At 35.4% G+C, this 25,453-nt stretch overlaps 2 protein-coding genes across 3 annotated transcripts in view; both read left to right on the top strand.

Moving 5' to 3' along the window:
* Positions 1 to 6,648, top strand: part of LOC149077137 (uncharacterized) — a 49,100-nt gene extending 42,452 nt beyond the window's left edge. The window contains exon 5 of the mRNA XM_089244867.1: positions 4,562 to 6,648. Within this exon, the coding sequence (XP_089100993.1) occupies positions 4,562 to 4,800 (239 nt within the window). The 3' untranslated portion in view covers positions 4,801 to 6,648. The remainder of the gene's footprint in view (positions 1 to 4,561) is intronic.
* A 12,262-nt stretch (positions 6,649 to 18,910) lies between these two features.
* Positions 18,911 to 25,453, top strand: part of ClC-b (chloride channel protein 7) — a 34,229-nt gene continuing 27,686 nt past the window's right edge. Inside the window, exons 1-3 of one of the 2 annotated variants that reach the window (XM_089244866.1) lie at positions 18,911 to 19,183; positions 23,383 to 23,502; positions 24,428 to 24,493. In XM_089244866.1, the coding sequence (XP_089100992.1) occupies positions 19,031 to 19,183; positions 23,383 to 23,502; positions 24,428 to 24,493 (339 nt within the window). In that variant the 5' untranslated portion in view covers positions 18,911 to 19,030. Of the gene's footprint in view, positions 19,196 to 23,382; positions 23,503 to 24,427; positions 24,494 to 25,453 lie in introns of both variants that reach the window. The other variant, XM_089244865.1, reaches the window with a different exon arrangement.

Raw genomic sequence — 25,453 nt, 5'->3', positions numbered from 1 at the left:
TACAGCAGGAGCTAAAAAGTCTCAGAGCAGTGACGTCACTCAGTAGCATTAATGCCACGCCCACTGAGCCAAGGCGGCAAACGCTACTTCAAACAACATCACTATCTCTAGTGGGGTATTGCTTCAAAGGGATAAAACAGCTCTTGAACAGCCCGTGTACTAGCCTTGGGATCGCACACGATAGAAAAACGACAAATATGGGAGATAGTATAAATTCACAATTTTTTAAGACAAATAAAATAACTTGAATAACCTGACTGGTTTTCGCTTTCCTGGGTCCCATTTTGAAATGTATCACTATATGACGTGATGCAAGTACGAAACGTCCGTTATTTTCACAGTATTCTTTCGCGCTTGGCCGTCATCCCGATACACTAGTTCAGTGATTCCCAATGTGGGCGTCAACGCCCCCTTGAGGGCGATGGAATGTTCCAGGGGGGCGGTAGAAGCTACTGGTATAACCTAGAATCCTATGGGTTAGATTGCGTTGGGGGCGGGGGGCGATGGGAGAAAATAATTTCTGTAGAAGTGGGCGATGGAACAAAAAGGGTTGAGAAACTATGATCTAATTGGGCAGTTTGGATTTGACCATCCACTTGGCGACTACCTGTCTGCTGTAAACATTTCCTGGAAAATAATCAGCCTGGCGATGGAATTGTTGACGTCGATTGCCATGGGAGGAGATACGCCCCCCCCCCCCCCAGCGTCGAAGGTGGAGTCGACTGATCTAATGTATATATGTATATATGAATTGACATCATCATCATCGGGCCCTCCATACTTCCAAGTCTATCGCCGCCTATGTCGATTACATATCGTTTACTAACGCATCTTTAAGGACACGTTAGTAAACAATATGTAATCGACGCCAACAATTCCATCGCCATGGCGGACTCTATTTTCCAGGAAATGTTTGCACTAGCTGGGCAGTCGCCAAGCGGGCAGCCAAATCCAAACTGTCCAATTAGAGGATCAGGATGATGGCCAAGCGCGACGGAATACGGTGAAAATAATGGACGTTTCATTACGTCATATAGTGATTCCTTCAATAATGGCACCTAGGAGTGCCGATCCAATTCACAGAGAGGTGTTATTTAAATTATTTAATTATTTATCTTAAAAATGTTGTTCAAATTGTGAATTTATTAGTGTTACACGCAACGTGCAAAATAGTGTTAATTCTTTTTGATGTCAATTCTTTTCTGGTTGTTATAAGAAGTTTTGAATATTGCCGCTAATATCATAGCTCGGATCAAAATATATTAAACTGTGTGTTTTCCACAAAATTTATGCATTTCAAATGCGTAGCTTCAATTACATTTTCTCATTGTAAGTTGCGAAAGAACAAAAAGCAAAGAAATAATTTCTTGTTCGCCAAAAACTTCGACTGGAACCTCTCCAAAATTCTTTTAAACACAAGAAAACATTTAAGAAACTTCCTCGAACTAATGGCTTTTTGTGTTTAATCTTTCCTTCCGCTAAACATCCGCTTTATTCGTTAAATTACCGGCAACATTTCCGCTTACGTTAACACGTATCTCCTGAGAGTATACGTGTAACACTTCCTACAAAACAATAACGCGTCGCCAAAAATAAAATTACGTTCTTCCAGGTTTTGGGCGCTTTGTTTCCGCTTCAAGACCCCTGCACAGTCTTTTATTTTTCGCTATTTTTATTCAACAATGGAGCCAGAACTACTTACGTTTCTTATTGGGTCGATAACCGTCATGTTTTTTTTTTGTTACATTACTTTATAGGCATATTGATGCAGTATTGCTCATTCTCGTAAACATATAAATTCTCTCTTGAAGAAACGGTTCTTACAACGTAAAATATTTTACTCTTCAATATATATATATATATATATATGGTCACGTTATGGCCATTTTGTTTTTAACTATTGCTGTATGTAAAATTGTTGGGAGATCATTATGAAACATGACATTATTGAGATACTATTATTAGATACGACATTGTTAGGAGATCATCATTTAACACGACATTATAGAACGATTTTTATTAGACATAACATTGGTAGAAGAACATTATGAGCCATGACATTGTTAAGAGACCATTTTGAGTCACAACATCGTTAAGAGACCATTACTAGCCATGGCATTGTTAGGGGACCATTACTAGCCATGGCATTGTTGGAAGATCATTGTTAGACATGACATTGTTGAAAGACTTCATTAGACATGGCATTGTTAGGACATCATTATTAGGCATGAAATTGTTAAACAACCATTATGAGCCATAACATTGTTAGGAGACCATTATTACACATGGAATTGTTAGTATACCATTATGAGCCATGACATTGTTGGAAGATCATTATTAGACATGACATTGTTAAGAGATCATGAATGAAACATTTTGAATATAACATAGTTTTATATAAGACATTGTTAGATAATACTTTCTTTAAAGAATATTGTTGGATGCCTAAATTCTTTGGAGACACGTGATATTCTTTATTAGATATAGCATGGCATTGTTCAAACACTATTGTTAGATGCGACATTGTTCGAACACCATTGTTAAGCATCACATACCTCCAAGTGTATTGTTGAGATGACATTTTTCAAAATCATTGTTAATCATAATCAATATGATGTTTTTCAAGTGGTCTACTCCATTATAGAATTTATTAGATCAAAATTTGAAACAAAATTCGGAAAATTTGTTATGCTTGAACCAATCGATTTTTATATTAGCATTTAATAACACAGTTGGCGATCGTTATAACTACCATATGCGTACATATACTATTTGTTCCATTATAAGGACCGGTACGGTAAGTCTCAGATGTTGTATGCGTTACGGTAAATGTGATAAAACTGGTTATTATGTATAAATAATGTAAGATAAATTTAATAAATATTGAAAAAATTATCACTGGTGAGTATGTATAAATGGTTATTATACATAGTAACGGATTTACCGTAACACATGGATATACCATGGTATTATTTTTATCCAATATAACGATCCTAAATATAATTAAACCCAATACAACGTTCAAATTCAGCTCTGCCGTGACTTTTTGTTTGCAAAGAACAAAATGTATCGTGATTTTCGTTTGCCGAAATTGCGTTTGTCTTCGAACTTTGATATTGAAGAATTTAGTATGCACGTGTGTGCGTGCATGTAATTATTACAATTCTATTGTTATTTTCGAAAAACTGATGTATTTTTATTACAACTGCTGACGTTAATACAATTTTTTTATTCTGCGTAAATATGAATTATCTTAACCCTTTATATCCTGAATTAATTTACCAGTAACTTTTTTTAAGTGTATTTTTTGCATCATGAGATAAGTTATTGTGCAGAATAATCCTATGAAAGAGTAAAATACGTTTGCAGTGTTTCAGTGGTTAATTATGCAGCTGGTACCTACAAGTACCGACAGGAGTATGGGTAGTATGTAAAGGGAAAGAAAATTCAGACACTACATTTTTATTTACACACCACTCGAGATGATACTTCTGAAAACAATTATTTTCCACATCTCACACTTTACCCTCTACTGAACACGTGTAGGTCAATGAGCTCCCAGATTTTGTTCCCTGGTGTCTTTGGACATGGAGAAGTTGCTCTTCCTTCTCTTCCTTGGCTGCTTTGGTGTAGTGCTGACCGCAGGACGACCTCTTTTCTTTACTAGGCTATGAGTCCTATTGCCAAGTTTCTTCGAAAATCCAATAGTGAAATTTCTCTGTGTACATATTTCTTTATAAATGACATACGCAATGACATATGCCATTTCAAGCATCGCGAAGAACAGTTCGTGCCACCATTTCTTTTTGTCCCTGTCATATAGTGAGCGCAGCATATCTGATATCTGCCTAGTCCACTCCGCCAATTCATGAATGTCATAGGTGCTACAACGTCTTTTTTTCACCCCATCTCGATCTCGACAACTCAATGTAGTGGTCTCAGTAAAAATCATCCCCATTATTTTGTTTCCCACATTGAAATAATTTTTACTATATGTAAAAAAATTACTCTCATTACCTGGCAGTACTCAACAGTACCGGCATACATTTTTGACCCTATGATAGGAAATAAAATAGTAATTTTCAAATAAAATATAGGGAATGCTTACCTGTACAGTATAGAAGAGAATAGAAAATAATAACACCAATATATAAATTGGTAATTAGTCACTAAATTCACTTAAATAAACAACACGCAAATCAACTCATCCTTAATGCTACATGGCAAAGATAACATGCCCACAGAAAAAAGAAAAGGGATTTCTGCCTTTATCTGCCATCCACTGCTTGTTGTCGGAACTACACTTATCGTGTCCTTGTAGATACCGTCAGTAAAAGTGGTCATATTACGAAGATTTAAGCGGTTGATTAAAGTTTTACTTTCAAGTACCGTCAGGATATAAAGCTTTAAAAAGTTATTGGTTTTTTCAAACTTTCGATGGCTTCCAAATAAAATTTTTGTTTTTCCTTGGAACGATGGAGGTCGTTCCAACGGACGTTGACTGTAGTATCAAGCATTTTTGCCTTGAAATTATCACATACCATTTTTCTTTTTGTTTCAGGAGTGTTCGGTATCTTCTCTCTAGCGTTCATGTATTTCAAACGCTCCAAAGCTGATGGATATTTCACCAATACAATTCTCGATCACAGCGTTCCCGAAGACTATTTGAAAGCTAGGCATTTCTCCGTTGGCTGGCCATCATCTATGGGATGGGGTGGGCAGTCAATATGCCTCATCTCAGGCATATTCTGGCTGCTACTCGCTAAAATCTTGAGATTTCAAATACTGAGCCCTACATGAATGAATCATCGGCTACAAAAAAAAATGAAACGACTTTTAAAAATGACCTAAACTTGAGTTGAAAAACTATTTTCAGTTGACTTATTCATTGACTGACGATGATATTTACGAACTTAAAAATTAAGGCTTATTCGCACATTTATTACAACACATATTCAAACTGCTTTAAGAAAATTCAATTATTACGAAAATTTTCAATGAAGACCTACAGAACTATATTTCGAAAGGCATACGTAGATTTTTCACGGAATACAATATCATAAAATGAAAGGTTTGTTGATAGGATTGAATACACCAAGCAGTTTTTCTTTCAATAATAGGAAACACTGTTCACATAGTAATTCACATAAGTATAGGGTGAATGACTGCTCTAAGAATTATATTTCATCATAGAATTTCTTTGAAACAACACACATCACATCTCGCTCCTAAACGGTGAGTTCTTTCTTACACTCACATTCGAACATTACACATTAAATTTATGCAACTTTTAGAGATGAGGGTTGAATAGCAAACAGTTTAAGCAAGATTATATATTCCGAGCTCGCTTTTCTCAGTTTACTTTCACATAAGCTGGACTACTTTATAGGTATTTCACGCGATTTATCGTTACCCCTATGCCAAAGGAAAGAGATTCGAAGCTCAGTTCAACTTCTTGAAAAACGAACAGAGTGAAATAGTGATATGTATCGTCCGTACATGCTCTTGCATGTTGAAAATTAACCCTTTCTGACCTGAATTTTTATTGACAATTGAATATCTTTCTTTCCATCAATTCGTTTCCTCCAATGAAACATGAATACCAATTACTAGTTACAATATCCGGCGACGCCCGGGTTCCCTCAATATACTGTGAGCATAAAAAAGTGACAACCCATTATAAAGGCATAAACAGCTATTATAAAGGAATATCTGAGACACATTATTAGGGTACCACTTTAGAAAAAGTAAACATTCCGAAAGTCATTGTTGAGGTCCACGAAACATTGTTGTCCAACGGTTTCTCGCCCATTTCGGGCATTTTCCCGACGAACTTTTGAAGTAGCCAAAGTCGGGTCCTGTTTCGTATATATTCGACATTTGGCGATAATATGTCTGAAATTATAGAGTTCTATAGAGAACATAAACACACATACACACAGAAAAAGAAAATCAATTTTTTATAATACTGGCTGTGGTGTTTTCTCCCACATACTAGCAGCATAAAAGAAGTAACAAACTGTACCAAATACTATACTAAATACTTACAAATAAATGACTTAAACGTATTGTTAGAGAACCACGGTAACCAAAGTAAGCATGCTAAACGTCATTGTTGAGATAGAGAAACCTTTGTTGCCCGACTGTTTTTGCCACTGAGGGCGTTTGTTTGCCTAGCTCTGACGAACTTTTAAAGTAGTCTATCGTTTAAGTCGGTTCCTGTTTCGTATATATGCAAAACTTGGTGAAGGTCTGTCTCAAATTGTAGATTTGTACAGAGAGCATAAATATATAATACACAGACACGCATACAGACAGATTAAAAAAATCAATTTCATAAATTTCATATACATAAATTATTCTTTAAAACACATTTCAGTGTTGAAATTCTGAAACGATTCCAATTGGCATCATTAAGCTGAATATTTTGGAGGCAAATATTTTCAAGTCGTATAATATTAACTTCGGAAATGACTTTTTGGTATGATCAAATGAGAAATGAAAATTAGTGTTGGTACGATTGAAATACACACACAATGATTAACTGCTTTAATTTTCTAAAGTTTCACGGGCAGTCACAGAAATCAATATCAACAATGAGAAAATTGAGCTCACACAACCGATAACAATGAAAGAGTAAACCACTGCAATCCATCGGAAATGCACTGCTGATTGGTATCATTTCTCTCAAAACAAAATGGGCTGTAAAGGCTAAAACACTTGAGTGATTTCAAATTGTGATCACAAGGCCAGGAACGGTAAACGACATTAACTATAATTTTGAACATTCAGTCATATGCGGGATGCCGTAGTACGACACTTTCGTAGCTCATACATATTAACATCTAACAACTACAAATTTTAATATTTACGGTAATTAATTTTGTTTGAATAATATAATATAATACCTTACTGATAGAACAACCAAAAAAAATATACAACTTCAAGTTGACCTAATATATGTGGTTTGTATAAATGAATAGCACAATTTTAAAAGTTTATTATTTCGAAAACATTACACACAATATAATTTGTGATACTATACATAAAAATAAATAAAACATCTAAAGTTTTTCAATATCGTTCAATAGATGGTAGCACTTCCATAATCCTTCTGAAATTATAAATAGTGACAATGAGAGAAAAGGTTTCGGCTATGTATTAGAATATGCAAAGGTTGTTTCCGCTTCTTCTGTGCAGTGTGTATTTAGAAATTTGTAACCGGAAAAAAATGAAGAGAATGGTCATTCTTAATTTTAGTCACTGTGTTTTACGAAAGTGCTTCTATCTATTGAGCAGATTGTTAAGAAAACTTTGAATATTTTTTTTTATTTTTATGTATCATAGATTGTATTATGCGTAATAGTTTTGAAATATAAATTTGAAAATTTTTGCCATTCATTTGTACACACCCTGTACTTTTAATGTCTGATATACAATTCTCTTTTTACGTGGGCGTTAAAAATGGTGGGAAAATATTACGTATCATTTTACTATGGATAATTGCATAATGATTTTTTTTATATTATATAGATTTAATATTCGTGCTATCTATTTATTATTAGAAATATATACATCATTTCTCCTACGGAAAATCTTTCTAGTGGTTCTATATGAATGAGAATATTTCTAAGGTGCCTAGTTTGTGGTGCCTTCAACTGCCTTTTGGGAACAACGAATCGTGATTTCGAAGATCATTTAAAATACTAGACAAATAGTGAATACTAGTCAAAGATACATACAGTATTATGGTGCTGCGCTTTTAAGAAAATAAAGTAATTTTATCGAATATTGATCCTTTGAAACACTCCACAGATCAACCAGAAAAGAAAATAAATGTAAATAAATAATGAAATTCAAGTATTCGTTCGATAGTGCTGATGTAGTTCTGAATCGTAATAAAAACATAATAGTAATAAAAACTGGAAGCTAATCATGGGACCAAAAGCTACAACTGTGGATCACGTGAGTAAATACACTTATTTTTTGTAAAATAAAAATTTATATAGAAATTCCTATAATCGCGTATTGTTTCTTTACAAAAATGGCGATAACGGAAAATTTTCAATGTGGACCAAAAAACTAAAGAGTAACATTTGTAAGAGAAAATGTCTAGCTGGTTTTCGGTTTTCGATTTTTAATACCCGTGAACGACAAAAAATTATTTAAGTATTTTTCTGTAAGAAAGTGAATCAACTCATTATGATGGATTTGGGGAAGTGCTTATTTACATGTACCTTATTTAGTAAATGCTTAAATTGAATGTAAGGTATTTTTCTGAATTTCATGTAAGTCTTATAGCGATGAATGTTTAATACATTTTTGTGAAAATTAATTTTACTCAATATTTTTCTTCGTTTTATTCCATCATTTTATAGTTTCCATATCTTTATTTTATTATTAGTTTCTATTCTTTTATTTCATGTTTTTATGTACATGGATTATTCATTATTCCATTATTTCTTATTGTTTAATTATATCTCATCACACTATTTATTGATTCAAATATTTTCAATTATATCAATTATTTAATTTTTTTTTAATTTCTCATTATTCAATTATTTTCAGTCACTTGAAATTACTTTGTATGTATTTTTTTTTAATTTCTCATTTATCCGTTGTTTCAAATTACTTGATATTATTTTTATTTATTCATTCAATTATTTTATGTATTTTTATTTATTCATTCAATTATTTTATGTATTTTTATTTATTCATTCAATTATTTTATGTATTTTTATTTATTCATTCAATTATTTTATGTATTTTTATTTATTCATTCAATTATTTTATGTATTTTTATTTATTCATTCAATTATTTTATGTATTTTTATTTATTCATTCAAATATTTGCAATCATTTGAGTATTTTAATTTTTGCAAAGTTATTTTGTTATTTAAAATTACTTTCAATAAACATTATGAGTATGAGTATTTTTATTCATATTATCATCAGTTTACTTTTTTTTTAATTAATATTTCCTTTGTCTCAGAAATTCAGAAAAAAACATCGTTTCCTCTAAAAGCAAAATGTTTGGAGTGTCATATTATACAACGTCGTAATTATACTCGAATTTAATTATTATTATTATTATTATTATTATAGTGATATTCGTGCATAAATTTATTTCTTAATTTATCAGTCTGGGTTGTTTGGATTTTTTCGCTCCCCCAAAACAGTTTTCACAAATCTCACCAAAAAAGCACTTTTCGCTTCTCTCGCGGAATTTTCGGCATCGTAGCTACAAAAACAATCGAGGAAAAAAATCAAATAATAATTAGAATAGCAATATAAAAGCATAAGGTAAGAAACGGCACGAACACTAGAAAAAAAAACACAATGAATAAAGGGAACATGTTTTTCTACTATAACTTTGTGAATTAAACTCATAAAATTCGAATGTGTACATGCACAAGTATATTGTGATATACCATGTAGATATAGAAAGTATATTTTTAGAATTAAATTATATTGAGATTGTATTATATGTATATCACAAAAGATATTCACGATAGAATTTCATAAATAAAAGCAAACTATTTTAGGTTTATCTAAAACTTCGATCAAAATGTCTTCTGTTTAGGTCAGTATGAATGAATAAAATGATTGAAATTGTGTCTATTTTGTAATTTCTTGTCTCAGAGTCATTTTCTTTCAGTTTTGTCTTTGGAAATGTGTGTCTTATACGAGTATTAGTCAACATCTAGTATGATGCAGACAATCAAAAGTATCTCACTTCGTTATAATTCATTTCCAGGTCAACTATATTGTAAATGATTCAGTAATAACCGTAGCAGCTATTAAGGTAATATTTAATACATAACGCAATGGTTGAACTGTTATTATGGACTTTCACTCCAATTATAAAAAGTGAATAATAATTTTCTTAAAATTTTTTAAAGCAATAAATACTCGAAATTTTTATTTTGGATAATATTGAGTAGTTTTCTGCAAAGAAAATATTTTTGGAATATAATAAAGAAAAATTCGATAACTTTCACTAATTAGGGTCATTAGGTGAGAATTTATCATATTTAGAATTTATCCATTAACAATTGGGATGTATTGACTGAAATTTCAATAAATTGTATTTTTATCAAAATTTGAATCTTTACTAATAATTAAATTCTAAATATACGTCATACGCGCGCGATGCAGAGCCCTCATATCCTGGAGAAAAGTTTCAGGACAGGAAATTTGGCTAACGCATCCTATATTGATTTCCTAAAATATATACAAGATGTCCTGAAACTCCTAATTCGGCCTTCATCTCATTAACCTTTCGTCATAGAGGTATGGTTCTAATTTAAAAAATACTCAAAATGTCTTCAAATCACTCAGTGCTAAATTCGAGAGTGACAGTGCGTCACAAAATTGAACATTTAAGTTTCTGTTTGTCCTCTTCCTCCTCCTCTATTTTCCAATCAGAAAGTTACTGCCCTGTCTCTTTTGAGGCCAACGAAAAACTTTCATGTTTCTAAGTGCCTTATTCTCTTAGATATTTGAATTCAAAAGCAGGGGGAAAGGCTGAGAATGAACAGCATAAACAAGGCGAAAATTTGCAATTTTCCTTGGAGCTCGTGTGCACTGAACGGGACCGTACATGGACGGTATCGTCCAATGGACAGCGGAGAGTGGCATCATCCTTGGATAAGTCGCCATCTGGTGGCGTTGTCAGCAATTGTGAGCTTTGGCCTGAGTTAGGTCCGACCGTCCATGTACGGTCTCGTTCAGTGCACACGAGCTCCAAGAAAAGACTGCGATATTCGTTGCCTCTATAGTCTAGTGGTCTACGGCAATCACCCGGAGAGTGAAAGGACGTGGGATCGATTCCCCGCGCAGGGGCCGTTGTATTTTTTCTCTCTTTCCAAAATACATCTTCGCATCGGCCAGCTGTTAAAAACCTTCGTATGAACAGAGGAGAGTGACATCATCCTCGGATAGACCATTCTAGTTACAGGTAAAAAAAAAAATAGTTTCTTCACACACATAAAAAGTTATCTAACCTAGTATTTTGAAGTACCGTCTGTCGATGAATGGTTAAGACACCACTACTTCAATGTTTATGTGAAATATTTTTATAACTTTTTATTACTAGTGCAAGGATTTTTGTGACCTAAAAACCGACAGAATATGCTCTATAAAAAATATATTTACATATTTATACCCTAAATAAACTAGAAATGTGCGTGAAAACCTAAAAATATTCTTTTATAGATAGACTATCCATATTTCCTCGAGAAAAATACGGAAAATTTCAAGAAATCACCAATCGTTGTCAAAAATGATGCCAAAGGTACCCGAAGAAAATTGTCAATACAGTCGAATCCCGTTATAACGAACTCCAAGTGACCGGAGAAATCCCTTCGTTATAATGAAATTTCGTTACAAAGGAATTCCAAATATTTTGTATTGTTCCGATGTAAACTTACCTGGGGGAGATCAGAAAAGTTCTCGTTAAAACGAGATTTTCGCTATAACGGTATTCGTTAAATCGGTATTCCACTGTAGTTGCACTAATTTCGCTAAAAAAAAATAGACAATCATTGCCAAAAGTGATGCCAATTTTAAGTAAAATTGCCAATTATTCGTAAAATCACCGATTGCCGGAAATGAAGCTAGGGGAAAAGAGAGTTTGGTGTGAAAAAAATCCAAAAATATGTTTTATTTAAGGGGGGAAAAAAACATTTTTTTTCTCAGGAAAATCTTGTACCTTGTTGTCTCCTTGAATCCCTTGATGTTCAAAGATGATGCATCCAAAATTTTCTTTTTCACCTGCAAAGTAGAGGAATAGTGTATAGAATGAACAGGAAGCCGATAGAGAATGTTTGTAGGCATCTATTAGCTCGATGCCAGCCATCTTTTTCAGGAAGTTGCTCCCTGAGGCCCATCCAAGAAAAACTTTCAATGCTTTTGCGTCCTACAAGAATAATGCGATGAGGATGGTGATTCCCCGTAACATGCAAAACTCCCCTTGCGGATAAGTTTCCTACCGTATCCTCGTTTTTACTACGCGTTGATACGAGAAAAGATGTCTTTTCGACCTTTCAAAGATCATTTCCGTATATCCCACGTCCTCAGAGACGCTATCAGAATACGCTTTAGATATACGACTGTCACGCGAAATACATGCCATTATGACTTATCATATTGTATATGTAAATATACAAAACACTCACATTGATATGCCATTCTCCACTTGATTTTTTTTTTTCAAATTGTGAATTTATCTGAATGAATTTTTTTCTCTCTAGTGTAGTTGTTTTCTAGTATCAAAACTCTTTGCAGGTACTCTAAAAAAATCTAAATAGCATGAATAATAACCCTTTCCGTGGCACGATAGGAACCACTAAACACCTTTAAAATGTCATACCATTTTCGATGAAGTAAAGTTTCCTCTGATTTTTTCAGCGGATGCATAGTTAGAAATTAAGCGAAGAGTGTTAAATTGAGAAATCGATTCTATACAATACTGAAATCAGAGGCTTCTCAGGAGGCGAGATATCCCATCAATGACGCTTAAAGGGTTGAAGAAAGATATAGTGAGTATTTTTCCGGTGCATTAATAAAAATACGCATTTCTACACACATCCATATACATTCGGGCCTACTAAATCATGTAACGGATAAACGGGTACCCAGTTTAAAACGGATCTGTGTTCCGGACTCTGCCACGAATCTGTGGAGGTCGAGTGGTCATAGTGACGGACTCGCATCGCGAGGATCCGGGTTCGAACCCCACCGGTGCCACAGTGGTGGTCGGCTGAAGTTGGTTTTCTGTGATTTCCCCCGCTTCAAGTCGTGAATGCGAGCCGTTAAAAAGTCTCGCCACAGAGAGCAACAGGCCTACAACGTTACAAATATTCAATCATTACACTTCACTCACAATTTGAAGTATAGATGGCAGCACTGAAATATCAAACACTACACTAGCTACACAATCAGACTGTTAGGTGCACTCACTTTGTCCCAGACTCTGCCACGAAGCTGGGCTGGAAGAGATCTCGGCAACGGGATAAGTCCGGTGGCAGAGCCCCTGGCGTTCATTCATTCATTGCCACGAATCTGAGCTGGAAGAGATCTTGTCAGCGTAATAAGTCCAGTGGCAAAGTTCTGGCGTTCATTCAGCTTAAACGCGGATAAAATCTTCTCGAACCAAAATTTCCCCTATAGAGACATTCAGTACTTTAACATTGATGTTAAAGAATAATTTATATATATTATCCGCTCAATAGAATAATTTTGAAAAAATTTCCCCCTTTCTCGTAAATTGATGTACCGAGCTTATAACCCTTATCGTCTCCATGTTCTTGTACTGCCTTAAGGAAGATTTAGTTTAAAAAAAATGGCCATGTCATGGTTAAAACTACTAACAGAAGTTATATAAGAAAATACTAGTCTAGTGATTCTCGATCGGGGGTGCCTGCACCTCAAGAGGTCCACGGTCTAATTATGGAATTATAAGATAAATTAATGTTTAAGTTGAAAAAAAAATTTATAAATAAATTACTCAAAAGAAATGTTTTTGTTTTTTTTAATTAATGCAAAAGCACCGCTGCAACATTATACAAATACAAATACAACGCCACAACAGACAAATTGCCCAACGAGGTGGCTGACTTAAGAACATCATGGATCCCCGAGCCATTTTTTGGAGGCCCTACCTACTACCACCCCGCCCAATTAAAACATAAAATACCTAGACAATATCTCTAAGTTTTTTGTTCAGGGTGTCTAATTATTTTATTTTTATTCTCTGTTGAAGCGATAGAGGACGCTAACATTTCGATAAAGGTAATCTAGAAAAATGTTGATGCAAAAATCTCAAAAAATCTGCACAAAACCACGGCTCCGTGTAATATCTTGAAAATAGACGAAATGAAAGCAAAAAAAAGAAAGGATTTGAGTTTGTGCAACAAATTAAAAGTGGACGCAATTTAAAAAAACTGAAATTGAGAAAGAGTATTTAATTTCTCAAGCTCACGTGGATGAGATAGAAGATTAGCAAAAGAACATAAGCTTGACCAGAAAACTTGAAACTGGATCAAAAGAAAAAAAAATCCAATTTCGACGGTGTTGACTAATTTGTATTGAAATGGTTTCGTACTGAAAGAACAAAAAATACGTTAATCAACTGCGATGGTGCCATGATTAGGCAAGAAAAAACAAAAAAAAATTGGCAAAAAATATTCTGCTTCAAAGGGGTTATTTCACAAATGGAGCTAAAGAAAAGATTTGATGTTCAAAGCATTACAAACTATACTAACGGCAATTGAATTGTTTCCCGCTTAATCGGGTATTATGTGCTACTTTACCAACTCTGGCCATATCGGTATGTTGCAATTTACTGCCATTAATGAGATGAGTTGGAAATGAAGGCGTTGTCTATAGTCATGTTCGTAGCGAAAATATCTTATCTGTATCCTCCCTCGGGTTCGAACCCAGGACCGTGACAGCAACCAGGGACGCAACTAGATACTTTGTCACCCGGGACAAGCCGGAATTTTGGCTCCCCTCGCATGGAGAGGAAGCAGTTAAAGGGTGTAATTGTACGCCGAATTTATACTCATCTCATGAAAACAATAATAACTCGTGTTCATAGAATGACGTACTTACGTATTATTTTTTCAAATGTCATCCCCAATCGATTTGTAATTTATATGAACTGTTAAAATTGGTGTCAGTAAGGGTAATATAAAAAAAAATCCCATATTGAAACACCTTAAATAGCCATCCTCTAAAGGGCACGTGATGTACCTGCAAAAGAACAAAAAAAAAAACGAATATTGAGATACGATTTTTTTTAATATCGAATTTTAATATCAAATAAATAAAAAAATATACCGTATATACTCGTGTATAAGCGGACCCCCCCCCCCCACTTCAGGACCACCAAAACCGCAATAAATTGAAAACCCGTGTATAAGCCGACCCCCAAAAAATCCGTGCATTTCAGAGGAAAAAAATATATTTTCATGCAAAATGAACAGTTTACGGAAATTTACAATAGAAAATGATTCAAACTTTTTAATCCGTTTCTTCTGAGTCTCCAAGCTCTCATCGTCATCCATTAGATCATCATAGGGGGTGCAGCATCTTCATTTTTTTCTTCATCTGCGCTGTCACCACCATTGTCACTTTCAAAGAGGATATCATCTTCAGTTCCGTCCATCGCATTGCTGATGCAACACTTTTTGAAAGATCGGATGATAATTTCAGCGGAAACAGTACCCATTGGCACACTAGGCCAATATCGGGTGTCTTCAAGGCACCACTTTTTGTAGTATATCATGGGAACTCGTCTATTCGATCCACAAATTCCTCAAATAGTCTTTGAGAGCTTGTTGATGCTCACATCTAAAGGCTGTACAATCGACGTTAGCCCACCTGGTATTTAAGCCAATGATTGTCGATTTCTTTGCACGGCTTTGACATTATTAGTTCTGAGGGGTTTGAATATATCTCATACCAATAATGCCGCCTACAAAAATGACTACTGATTGCGGGGGTCGATATTTTGTCATCAAAAACTGATCCGAGTATAAGCCTACCCCCCCCCCCACTTGCGGAACGAATTTTTCCACAAAAAAACTCGGCTTATACACGGTATATACGGTATATTTATTATAAAAAAATTATGTACTTACGTTTTCCTGAGAGGACGGTCTTTCATCAAAATATCAAAGATTCAATTTTAAATTTGCGTCATATAAAGAGAAAAGTAAAAAAAAAAAATAACAAAAAGTTATTCAACTATAAGTTTTGAGTTTATCAAAAAAAGCTCTTCCTTTATATAAACTGTTCGTCCAGGATCCAAAAGATTGGCGTCAAAAAATAAACTCTCCTTTTTTTTGCAATATCCGTATTGGTATTTTGATGGCTCATTGTCGGGATGGTACTACATTGGAACTGCATATATCTCTAGTGATCCACGGCCACAATTCCGAGGCCTTTAAAGGGGTAAAAACCCTGCGATATACTTACAGATCACTCAAGTGATCCACGGCCACAGTTTCGGGGCCAAGTAAAATATAGGGTGGTCCAGAAGTTTGGATACAAAATTTCTATACCTGCATTTTTAGTGACGTGGAGGACGTCAATGGGGGAGGGGACGTAACATGGGTGTTATAAAGAATGGAAGTAAAAGAAAGGCTTTGAAATATTCTCTTCCAAATGTTTGAGCAATTCGTCTCTATATATGTTTGATAGCTTTTCTTCAATATTTCTTTTTCAAAACGGGGTTAGACTTTTGGGTAACCCTCTAATATAAAATCAAGAATACTGAACAATTTATAAATTGGAAATAACTTTTATAAAATCTGCTTTAATTAATTAAAAACGCTGAGAAAAATTAATTTATGCTGATGTTAGTGTGAAATTAATTCTACATTTTCAATACTCAATTCGTTTGATTATAGATGAAAATTACAAGTAATTTACATTCAATAGAAATCGACTGAATGTCTCACGTTATTTCTTTTGTAATCTTAATTAATTGTCACTAAATTAATTAAATTGTATGTACAGAGACAAAATTCTAATATACAAATATATTTGGAGAAAAAAGTCCAATTAAATGGTTTCCTCGCAAATAACCGATTTCTCTTTATTCTGTAATACTTTTTCGGAGTGTTAATTTTCAGTAGAATTGAATGTGTGGTGAGTGATTTCTCACTTCTAACATATTTAATCGGAGAATGATATGCAAATATTTCTTCAGTTAATGCCTTATTAATCTGAAAGATTGAAAATGTATTCAGCATCTATACTTTCTCGAAATTTCAAGAAAACAAACACCTGATATAATAATTTCTTCTTTTCCACCAATCATTCAGTATTATCAGTTTTGCATGGATACAGAAACCATTCTTTCGACGTGATATAAATGCTTCACCTTGTAAATAATCGGTGAAAATTGAGTTGATTGTAAAACAAAGAGTGCACATGTTTTTCCCAAAAGAAAAGTCAAGGCGGTTCGAGTGAAAGTGGAAGATAAATTTCTACTTTTCATTCTTGTGATTAGAAGCTCATTCTCATAAGTATTTCAGCAATTCAAACTGATTCATTACATCCTATCAATATCTCTTATCAGTTATCACTATTACGTGTTTCCCTCTAAATGAACAAAAGAAAATAATAAGTGAAACGGAAAATGAGGATATGTGCTATCTATTAGATTAGAAAAAAAGCTTTTTCGACGTTTTTGTTTTTATGTTGCGAGCTAAAAGTGTCGATTCTGTCTGTAGAAGGTTTTCACTAAAAAGAAATTGTTTCTTCACTGTATGGTGGACCGTAAAACTGACTGAAAATGAACATACAGGTATTTACTGACTATTTTATATTTGCTTGTTTTTTTAATTCATTATGAGCGTTATTTTTTCCGTGGTATTTGAAATTTTTTCTGTATTTATACGAAAATTTATAATTTTACCGCCATTTCCAAATGTATTCATTTCGGCCACCCTGTTTTCAATGTACTAAGATAAATTCTTTTTTCAATCGTTGATTCTTTATGATTGACGTAAATTATTCGCTTGTATTCATCGGTGCATTAAGAGCAAACACTCCATTATACATGATCCAAATATATTTTTCTTATTCTAGATTCACTAATTTCGATATTATTTATTTTGGTCTCGTTTCTCTCGGGGCCGCACAAACATACGTTATCAGCCGATGCCAGCCAATACCTCCTAGATAGCTTAGTATTAGCTGGACGTAGTATCTAGGAGGTATTGGGCCAGCACGCATGTAAGCGCCCCCTTGTAACTTAGAGCAGTGTTTCTCAACCACCGGGCACTGACATCAGCCAAACCGGGCAATGAGTGATTCGCAGTTTCATTTTGCTTAATTTCTTGCTCATTAGTCGTGTGCATGGCCGAACCTTCCACTCACAAAAAAAAAATCAGCCGGGCCGCGGGCTTCCAAAAATTGAGAACTGAAGTAGCGGGATTAGATAAATATTTAATTCAGTGCCTTCACTACTCCTGCTCCTGGAGCACCAGAACTACTTGCTCCCCTCTTTATCTTCGTTCCCCTCAGTGTGAGAATCGTTGACGGTATTGATACTTAAAAAAAAAAAAAGCTGTGATAATGAAACTTCTGCCATCTGTCAAATAGAAACAAAACAGTTTTTTAGAAAAATTGATGAGTGGTTTTCAACAGTTGTGTGCATTGGCATACGTGGGGAAGGGGAGCCCTCCACACCCCATTCAGCTGAGATTACTTCCAGAATTGGTAAAGATTATCAGAATTAGTGAAATAAATAATTCCAGAATTGGTAAAGATTCCGAATTAAGGAGAGAAAAAAATCTAGAATTAATGAGAGAGAAATAATTTCAGAATTGATAAAATTCATAATTAACGAGAGGAAAAAAATCCCAGAATTGAAAATATATATATGTTTAGAGCAGTGATTCCCAACGTGGACATTAACGCCCACTGGGGAGCGATGGAATGTTCCAGGGGGGCGGTAGAAGCTACAGATTTAACATAGGATCCTGTGGGTTAGCTTGCATTGGGGGGCGATGGGAGAAAAGAATTTCTGAAGAAGGGGGCGATGTGTGCGTGGGACAAAAAAGGTTGGGAAACTATGGTTTAGAGAGAGAAATAGAGATATGTATGTTTTTTCACTCTTATTTACCGGCAAGTGCGGGGCCCGATGCGACCGCACCTGTCCAGCACCTCCTAGAAATAGATCACTGCCGGGCGGCTCTGGTCCACATGGTCACGTCACCCGGGAAAGTTTTTCGATACACACTCGGGCTACGGGACGGATACTAATCTGAAGAAATGAGATCAACGTCGAATTTGACGAAAGATGGCTGCTGACTAGCTTATCAGAATGTTTGGAATGATTGCGTGTAGATATAGTAATTCCTTATCAGAAGTTTAATGGGTCATATGATTGTTTGGGCACGTGATGATGTGTTTTGGTTATGGTCTCTTCGTCGGGTTTTTTCTGTTGTTGCGTTTGAACATATTGGCAGGTGCGAGGTTCCGTCAGAAAATAAGCGCGTCCACGAATTAGATGGAGGTTAAAGTTGAAATTCGACCGAAAGCTCGGAGCGCGTCCCCGAGCGAGGACACGCCACTCCTCAAAGGCACCACCGCCGATTCAATCCAAGAAGAAGAGGAGGAGGAGTGTAGCAACACCAGTACCAGAGCTCGTCGCCATCATCCAGTAAGTTTACTTGTACGTATAAATGGACGCACGTAAATACTGTGAATTTCGTTATGTAAAATTTTGGGGAGAATTAAATAGACATGTTAAATTGACGATAATGTTCAGAATTAGGGACCGTTTAATGTTAAGGAAACATTTTATTTTCCGGATATTATGCTGAGGTGAACTCGGAAAGAAGAGTCATCTTGTCTCCGCCGGGACTCGAACCATCACCTCCTAGAGGATAGAAGGCCTCTGCACTGTTTGCCATAAACGTCATTCAGACTACCTAGCAAGTTTGCCACATTTTGAAACACAGCATCCTATTTCGTTTCTTCTTATTTTGGCGTAGAATCTTCCTGATTGGCTCACAAATACCGCGTAGTGATTGGATGTGGGCATGGAGCATGATTGGCACGAGCAGGGAATTTTTTTTCCCCTGAATATTCTGAGGGCAAATGGACTGCTTACTGACGTCACAAGCTTAGTGTGGAGGCCTTCTATCTCTAGGAGGTTCTGCTCGAACCCAGGCCCTCTTGCATACCGGAGCCTGGGTTCGAGTCTCGGCGGAGACAAAATTACTTTTCTTTCCGAGTTCACCTCAGCATGATATCCAGAAAATAAAATGTTTCTTTGATTATCGTGGGCTGAGAAAAGCCATCTATCTCTTTAAACCGTCCCACCTGGGAGCCAATTCCTGAGGTTGAGAGGCTACTAATGTCTCTACTTCAGTGCCTCACGCCACAGTGCGTGAATAAGTAAGGCAGTGTGGTGTCTCCAGTGGTGTAGATGGTAGCATGCTTTCCCGGTATGCAAGAGGGCCTGGGTTCGAGTCCCGGTGGAGACAAGATGACTTTTCTTTCCGAGTTCATCTCGGCATAATATCCAGAAAATAAAATGTTCCCTTGATTACCTTGGGCTGGGAAAAAGCCATCTATCTCTCTTTCGATATTAGTTCAATATTAAAATATTGACGATTTAGCAATAGTATCTGTAGAAACATTGTTTTGAGGAAACGTTGACAGCATATGAGCATTGATTGCTTGCTTGCTTATATAATAAACTCTTCTCATGATCCCATAGTCTTAACACACTGGGACACTTTCAGAATTGTTGCATCACTCCTCGTGATTTGGCTAAACTTTGTGGGTCATTCAAGTATTACGCCAACATCGATTGGGGAGGGGTTCCAATTTGCTGACTTGATGACGGAGGGTGGGGGGGGGGTGCTTACGTCATCAACCACCCTTTATGAAGATATGAAATATTCTTAATGTTCGGTGCGCCAAAAATGGAAAAAAACTTTTGGTAGTTATTGGGCACCCGAACTAAACATTCTACTTATTGATAGGTTCCCCCCCCCTATCCCCTACAGAGCCACTTCTCTAAATGTTTCATGGCCAATGATCTCTAAATGTTTCATGGATCCTCCAAGTGCTCTAGAAATGTTTCTGGCCGCTTAAGAGCTCTGGACTGATGTCGCTGCCATACATAATGTTGGTGCCTATGACTGCATTTGCCGACGCGCAGACTTTTTTTGGTCTTTTTCACCAGTCAAGTGGTTGAGGCGGCATTTGCCGTCGCTGATATACATAATGGTATTTGCCGTCACGCAGACTTTTCTGTCTTTTTCACATCGATATGACAAAATAATTTGTCATACATATGCTGCCATCTCTGTACAGCCATCCTTCTACTTCATTATCTCATAACTAGATGGAGTTGACAATTATATTTCAAGTTCTGAGATTATTATTACTATTATCTTTGTCATACTTTGCAAAGCTGCATCCCCGTCGTTTTTGTTTCAATTTCCAACTCCCTTGCGAAGATGCATCTGTTTTATCACTCATATATCTTTTGGCAAAGGTTCAACTACTATGGTTCCACATAAACCCATCAACAGCATTTCTTTTAGTCACAGGACATTATGACCCCCCCCCCCCCCCCCCGCCTACTTTTGAGGTGTCATAGTACGTCTCGACACATTCGAGCTATAAAAAAATATTTTAATATTTCAAATTTCCAAGAAAAGGGGGAAAATCACGTGCATCTTGAAAAAAAAGTATGCACTGCGGGTAACGCTAGGAGAAATTAATTGGACAGTTGACTGGTTTCTCGGTGCTCTAAAACTGTGCCACATGTTACTCAAGGGATCTCTGAATGTGTCACAGTTCATTTAAATGTTCTGTAACAGTGTCGTGGGTTACTTACGTGATCTTTGAATGTGAAAGTGATCTTTGAGGCCTACTTCAGTGATCTGAAAATATACCACGAGCCACTCAGATGCTCTGGAATTGTACCATGGGTCATTTAAGCGATTTGTAAATGTGCAGCTTAGTTCATTTTTACAAAACTAGGTTTGAGGGATGCAAGCCACATCAGATAACCTTCAGGGCCACATTTGGTCTGTGGGTCAAGATTTTACTATATATGGCTTAAAGGGTGGGTCGCAAGGAATTGTTTTAAAGAGAAATTTTGAGTTCCTACCCTTCTAATAGCATTGAAATTAACAGAAATTGATTATAACAACATATAAAGGTATTTTCTTTCAAAATTTTAATTTTTTTAAAAATATTTTTGAATTAAAAAAATTTTATTTTCGTCTAAGGGGAGGAAGTACAGGACCCCCTATTCCCCCCCCCCTCCCTCGTACGTTTCCAATCCCACCAATATGTGTTAGGAGGTAGGGGGCAGTGATGACGAAATTTTGCTGACAAGGGAGGAGGGGGTCAAAAATGGCTAAACATTTGCTTACGTAATACTTGAACGGCCCTTTGATGAAGTGGAACTTCAGTAAATGAGCTTGTTATTCGAAGCACTTGTAAAAAATTTTACTATCATGTTTTTACTTATTTTATATTGAGGCTTGTATGTTTCCGAAATGATGCAAGGGGAAAAACCAGGGACCTCTCAAAATAACTGAAAGGCATCAATAATATACGTGTGCATACAACAGGGCTTGACGAATCCCAGGTGTCAAGTCACCGTGCCAACTAAAAAATTGGCATTGGTGCCTAAGCTTTTCTTCATCTGATTACTAAATTGGAGCCTATTTTATGATTTCATGACAGTGTCTTTTATCATAGGAAAAGTATATAAAGTCCTGAGAAAACATTATTTAGGATAGTTTTTTAGATTAAAACCACCCTTGGTTCTTGAAAAATTTAGGTGTCAGCTAAATTTTTTTCCATGTGTCAAGCCGTGACATACAATGCATTTATCAATTTAATCTTTCATTGGAATAAGTATAGAGAGATCCTTAAAAAAATGCTTGAACCCAGTCCCTTTTAAGACAGTCTCGCTGGCAGTGAGAGTATAGCGAACTGTTGGCTTTCTAGTTGTAATCACGTACGACTCGACAGACCAGTTGAATACTCAAAGTTATAGTTATTCATCTAAAATACATTGCAATATGATACTATACATACTACTCATATTACGAGAAATATTTCATTTATAAAGTCAAAATCTGTTGGAAAATTTTTTTTTTTCAATTTTGCAAGACATTGCTTCTTAATTAGACCAAAATTTGTTTTAAATTTATTATCATCTTGCAAAACACTTGTAAATCAAGCAACTTCGCAATCTGAAGTTTAAGTGCATATATGTTGCCAACTGCTATGATTTAGCAGTCATAATCACTGAAAAATGTCTAGACAGAGAGCAGAGAAAGTCTAGACAGACTTTTGGCTACGCCCATATTTTTAGTGACATTCTGGTGTAGCCTATACAATATTCCCTGTGTCTATCTACAGGTAGCAGCACCTCTTGGACATGAAGTAGGCTACCCAATAACATCACAAATGAGGCCACACGTACACACACTCACGAAACTCTCTAGCATGCACAGATTTTCCAGAGGAATTGATAAGGTTTTCATGGTGTTATAAGTTGAAAGAAAAGTTCTTTTAGACATCAATTTAAATTTGAAACGATAGATCAGAATAAAGCAGCAGCTGACAGACTATTTTCGCATAAGTACTAATCATTGGGTAGTCAGTGGTTGGAGAGCATTCAGCTTGTAGCTAAAGATCCATCGCCCATTAATGCTACTCAGAGATTCATGGCTGAGTCCAGCCACTAGAGAGCTAGGAGAAACATGCAGATACATGAACTCCATCAGATGACGGTTAGTATGCATGATATTCTTCATGAATATTAAGTTGAGAAATTATGCAATTAATTATTAATTTTATAAATATATTTTATTGCAGGATGTCAATTCATTTAATCCTAGCTGGCATGACAGCATCAATTCATTTGGTGATAGCTCTATTCAAAGCGCAGTATCAGTTACAGCTGGCGATCCAAACCTTGTGTCCCAGAAATATGAAGTAAGTATGCAGTTAATAAAAAACCTTCTTAGTTCATCGTGAAATAAAACTACTGACCAGATTTCATGAATTTCAGAGATTTCGACCCAGCGGATTTCTCTATGTAACCTTTTAACCCCCCTTGTATCCTCCTTAGAGATAAAATTTCCAAAAAGCCCTTCTTGGTTAGTCTTCACATCATGAGATAAAACTTCTGACCAAATTTCATGAATATAGCTTCAGTAGTTTTAGCTCAGCATGATTTCTCTACACTACTTTTGTACCCTGTTTTAACCACTTTAGGGATCAAATTTAAAAAAAAAACCTTTCTTAGTGAGTCTTTACATATCATGGAACAAAACTGTTGACCAGATTTGATATTTATATATAGCTTCAGTGGTTTCGGCTCAGTCATGATGAATCAGTCAGTCAGGACATGTTATTTTATATATATAGATGACACATGACCATTGTAAATTTTATACTGGTTTGTTTCGCCATTCTGTTGAATATTTTTCCCGTTACAAGTTCCTAAAAATGAGCAATAACTGTAGTTACTTCAGCACCTCATGTCAGTGCGTGAAATAAAGAAGGCAAGGTTGTGTCTTCTCCAATAGTGTTGATGATAGCATGCTTATCCAGTTTGGGCCTGAGTTTGTGTCCCAGCAGAGACCAGATGTTTTTCTTTCTGAGTTCACCTCAGCATAATATCCAGAAAATCTGTTTTCTTGAACTGTAGTTATGTTAAACCCATTACATAAGGCTCACAAATATTTTTCAATGTGGTTTTTTCACTGCAATGATTATTCTATAAATCAATTACTTGGTTTTTCTTTGTATATGCCATCTAAGTTACGTATTTTTGGAATCTTCTTTCAAATTTTGTTTCGTTATTTATATTACACCATCACTATGTTTTTCATGAACTAAATTTTTTCCATTTCAGAGTCTTGATTACGACATATGTGAAAATGTTGTATTCTTAGAAGAACAAAGAAGGCGATCCTCAAAGGTAAATTCTTTGAAAACAATTTTTTTTTCAACCTCACCTTAACTTAGTATTAAGTTAGTATTTTAAAATTGAACAAATTTTCTTTTTCATAAAGAATAAGTAGATTTAATAGATATTAGGAAATATAATATATAATAATATAATCCTATAAAATAATTGCAGGATTTGCATGACTAAACTTATCTTTTGTTCTGAGCTATCAGCAACATTGGCAGAGGTAGACTTGAAGGTGTCTGGGGGGAAGGGGGGTGATGCAAAGTTCCCAGCGACCTGGAAAGTCAGAAAAGCAAAACATGGCGAGGAAAAATATAAAATGTTTGGCAAAGGTTGAGGAAACGTTTTTTGAATGGAAAAACACTTTAAAAACAAAAATTCAAAATTGGGAAGGTTCCGATTTTGAATTATATTTTTTTCTTCTGGTGTTTTAGTCAAGGAAATGATCAAGCAGATTTTGTTGGAAACCCTGTGCCTACATATAGGTCACCTGTACACATCTTTGATGGTGGGGGAGACAATGCCCTTCCACCCCATATCTCAGCCCGTGATCATCAGCATCTGTAATTATTCATCATACTCATGACATTCAAATAATGAAACTTAAAGAATATCTTAATACACAAAATTCAAGGCATTTTTAAACCCCCTTTAAAACACCAAAAATCTCTGCAAAGCTTTTAGTGCAGAGTCACTGTGTTCATAAAAGTGATTCATCAGCAGAGATCCACGTGATCTTGCGAACTGAAAATCATATTCGAAAAGGATGAAACAATAATTAAAATAGTTCTGCTTAAGATGGGTACCATTCGGACGGTACCATTGGAGACACTGTAACTTAATTACTTAAACGCTTAATGTACAGTTGTGTAAATTGACGCTGTTAACTTGAATACTTGTACGTAACATACCAGCTTGCTTTGTTCCTACAAATTACACATATTGTGAAAACCTTGAATCAAACTT

The sequence above is a fragment of the Pholcus phalangioides genome, unplaced genomic scaffold (genome assembly GCF_987345545.1).
Source record: "Pholcus phalangioides strain wild (caught in Gottingen) unplaced genomic scaffold, Ppha-v1.0 ptg000015l_1, whole genome shotgun sequence".
Taxonomy (NCBI): domain Eukaryota; kingdom Metazoa; phylum Arthropoda; class Arachnida; order Araneae; family Pholcidae; genus Pholcus; species Pholcus phalangioides.
Note: the sequence above shows the minus strand (reverse complement) of the source record. Positions and strands in the feature narration are given on the sequence as shown.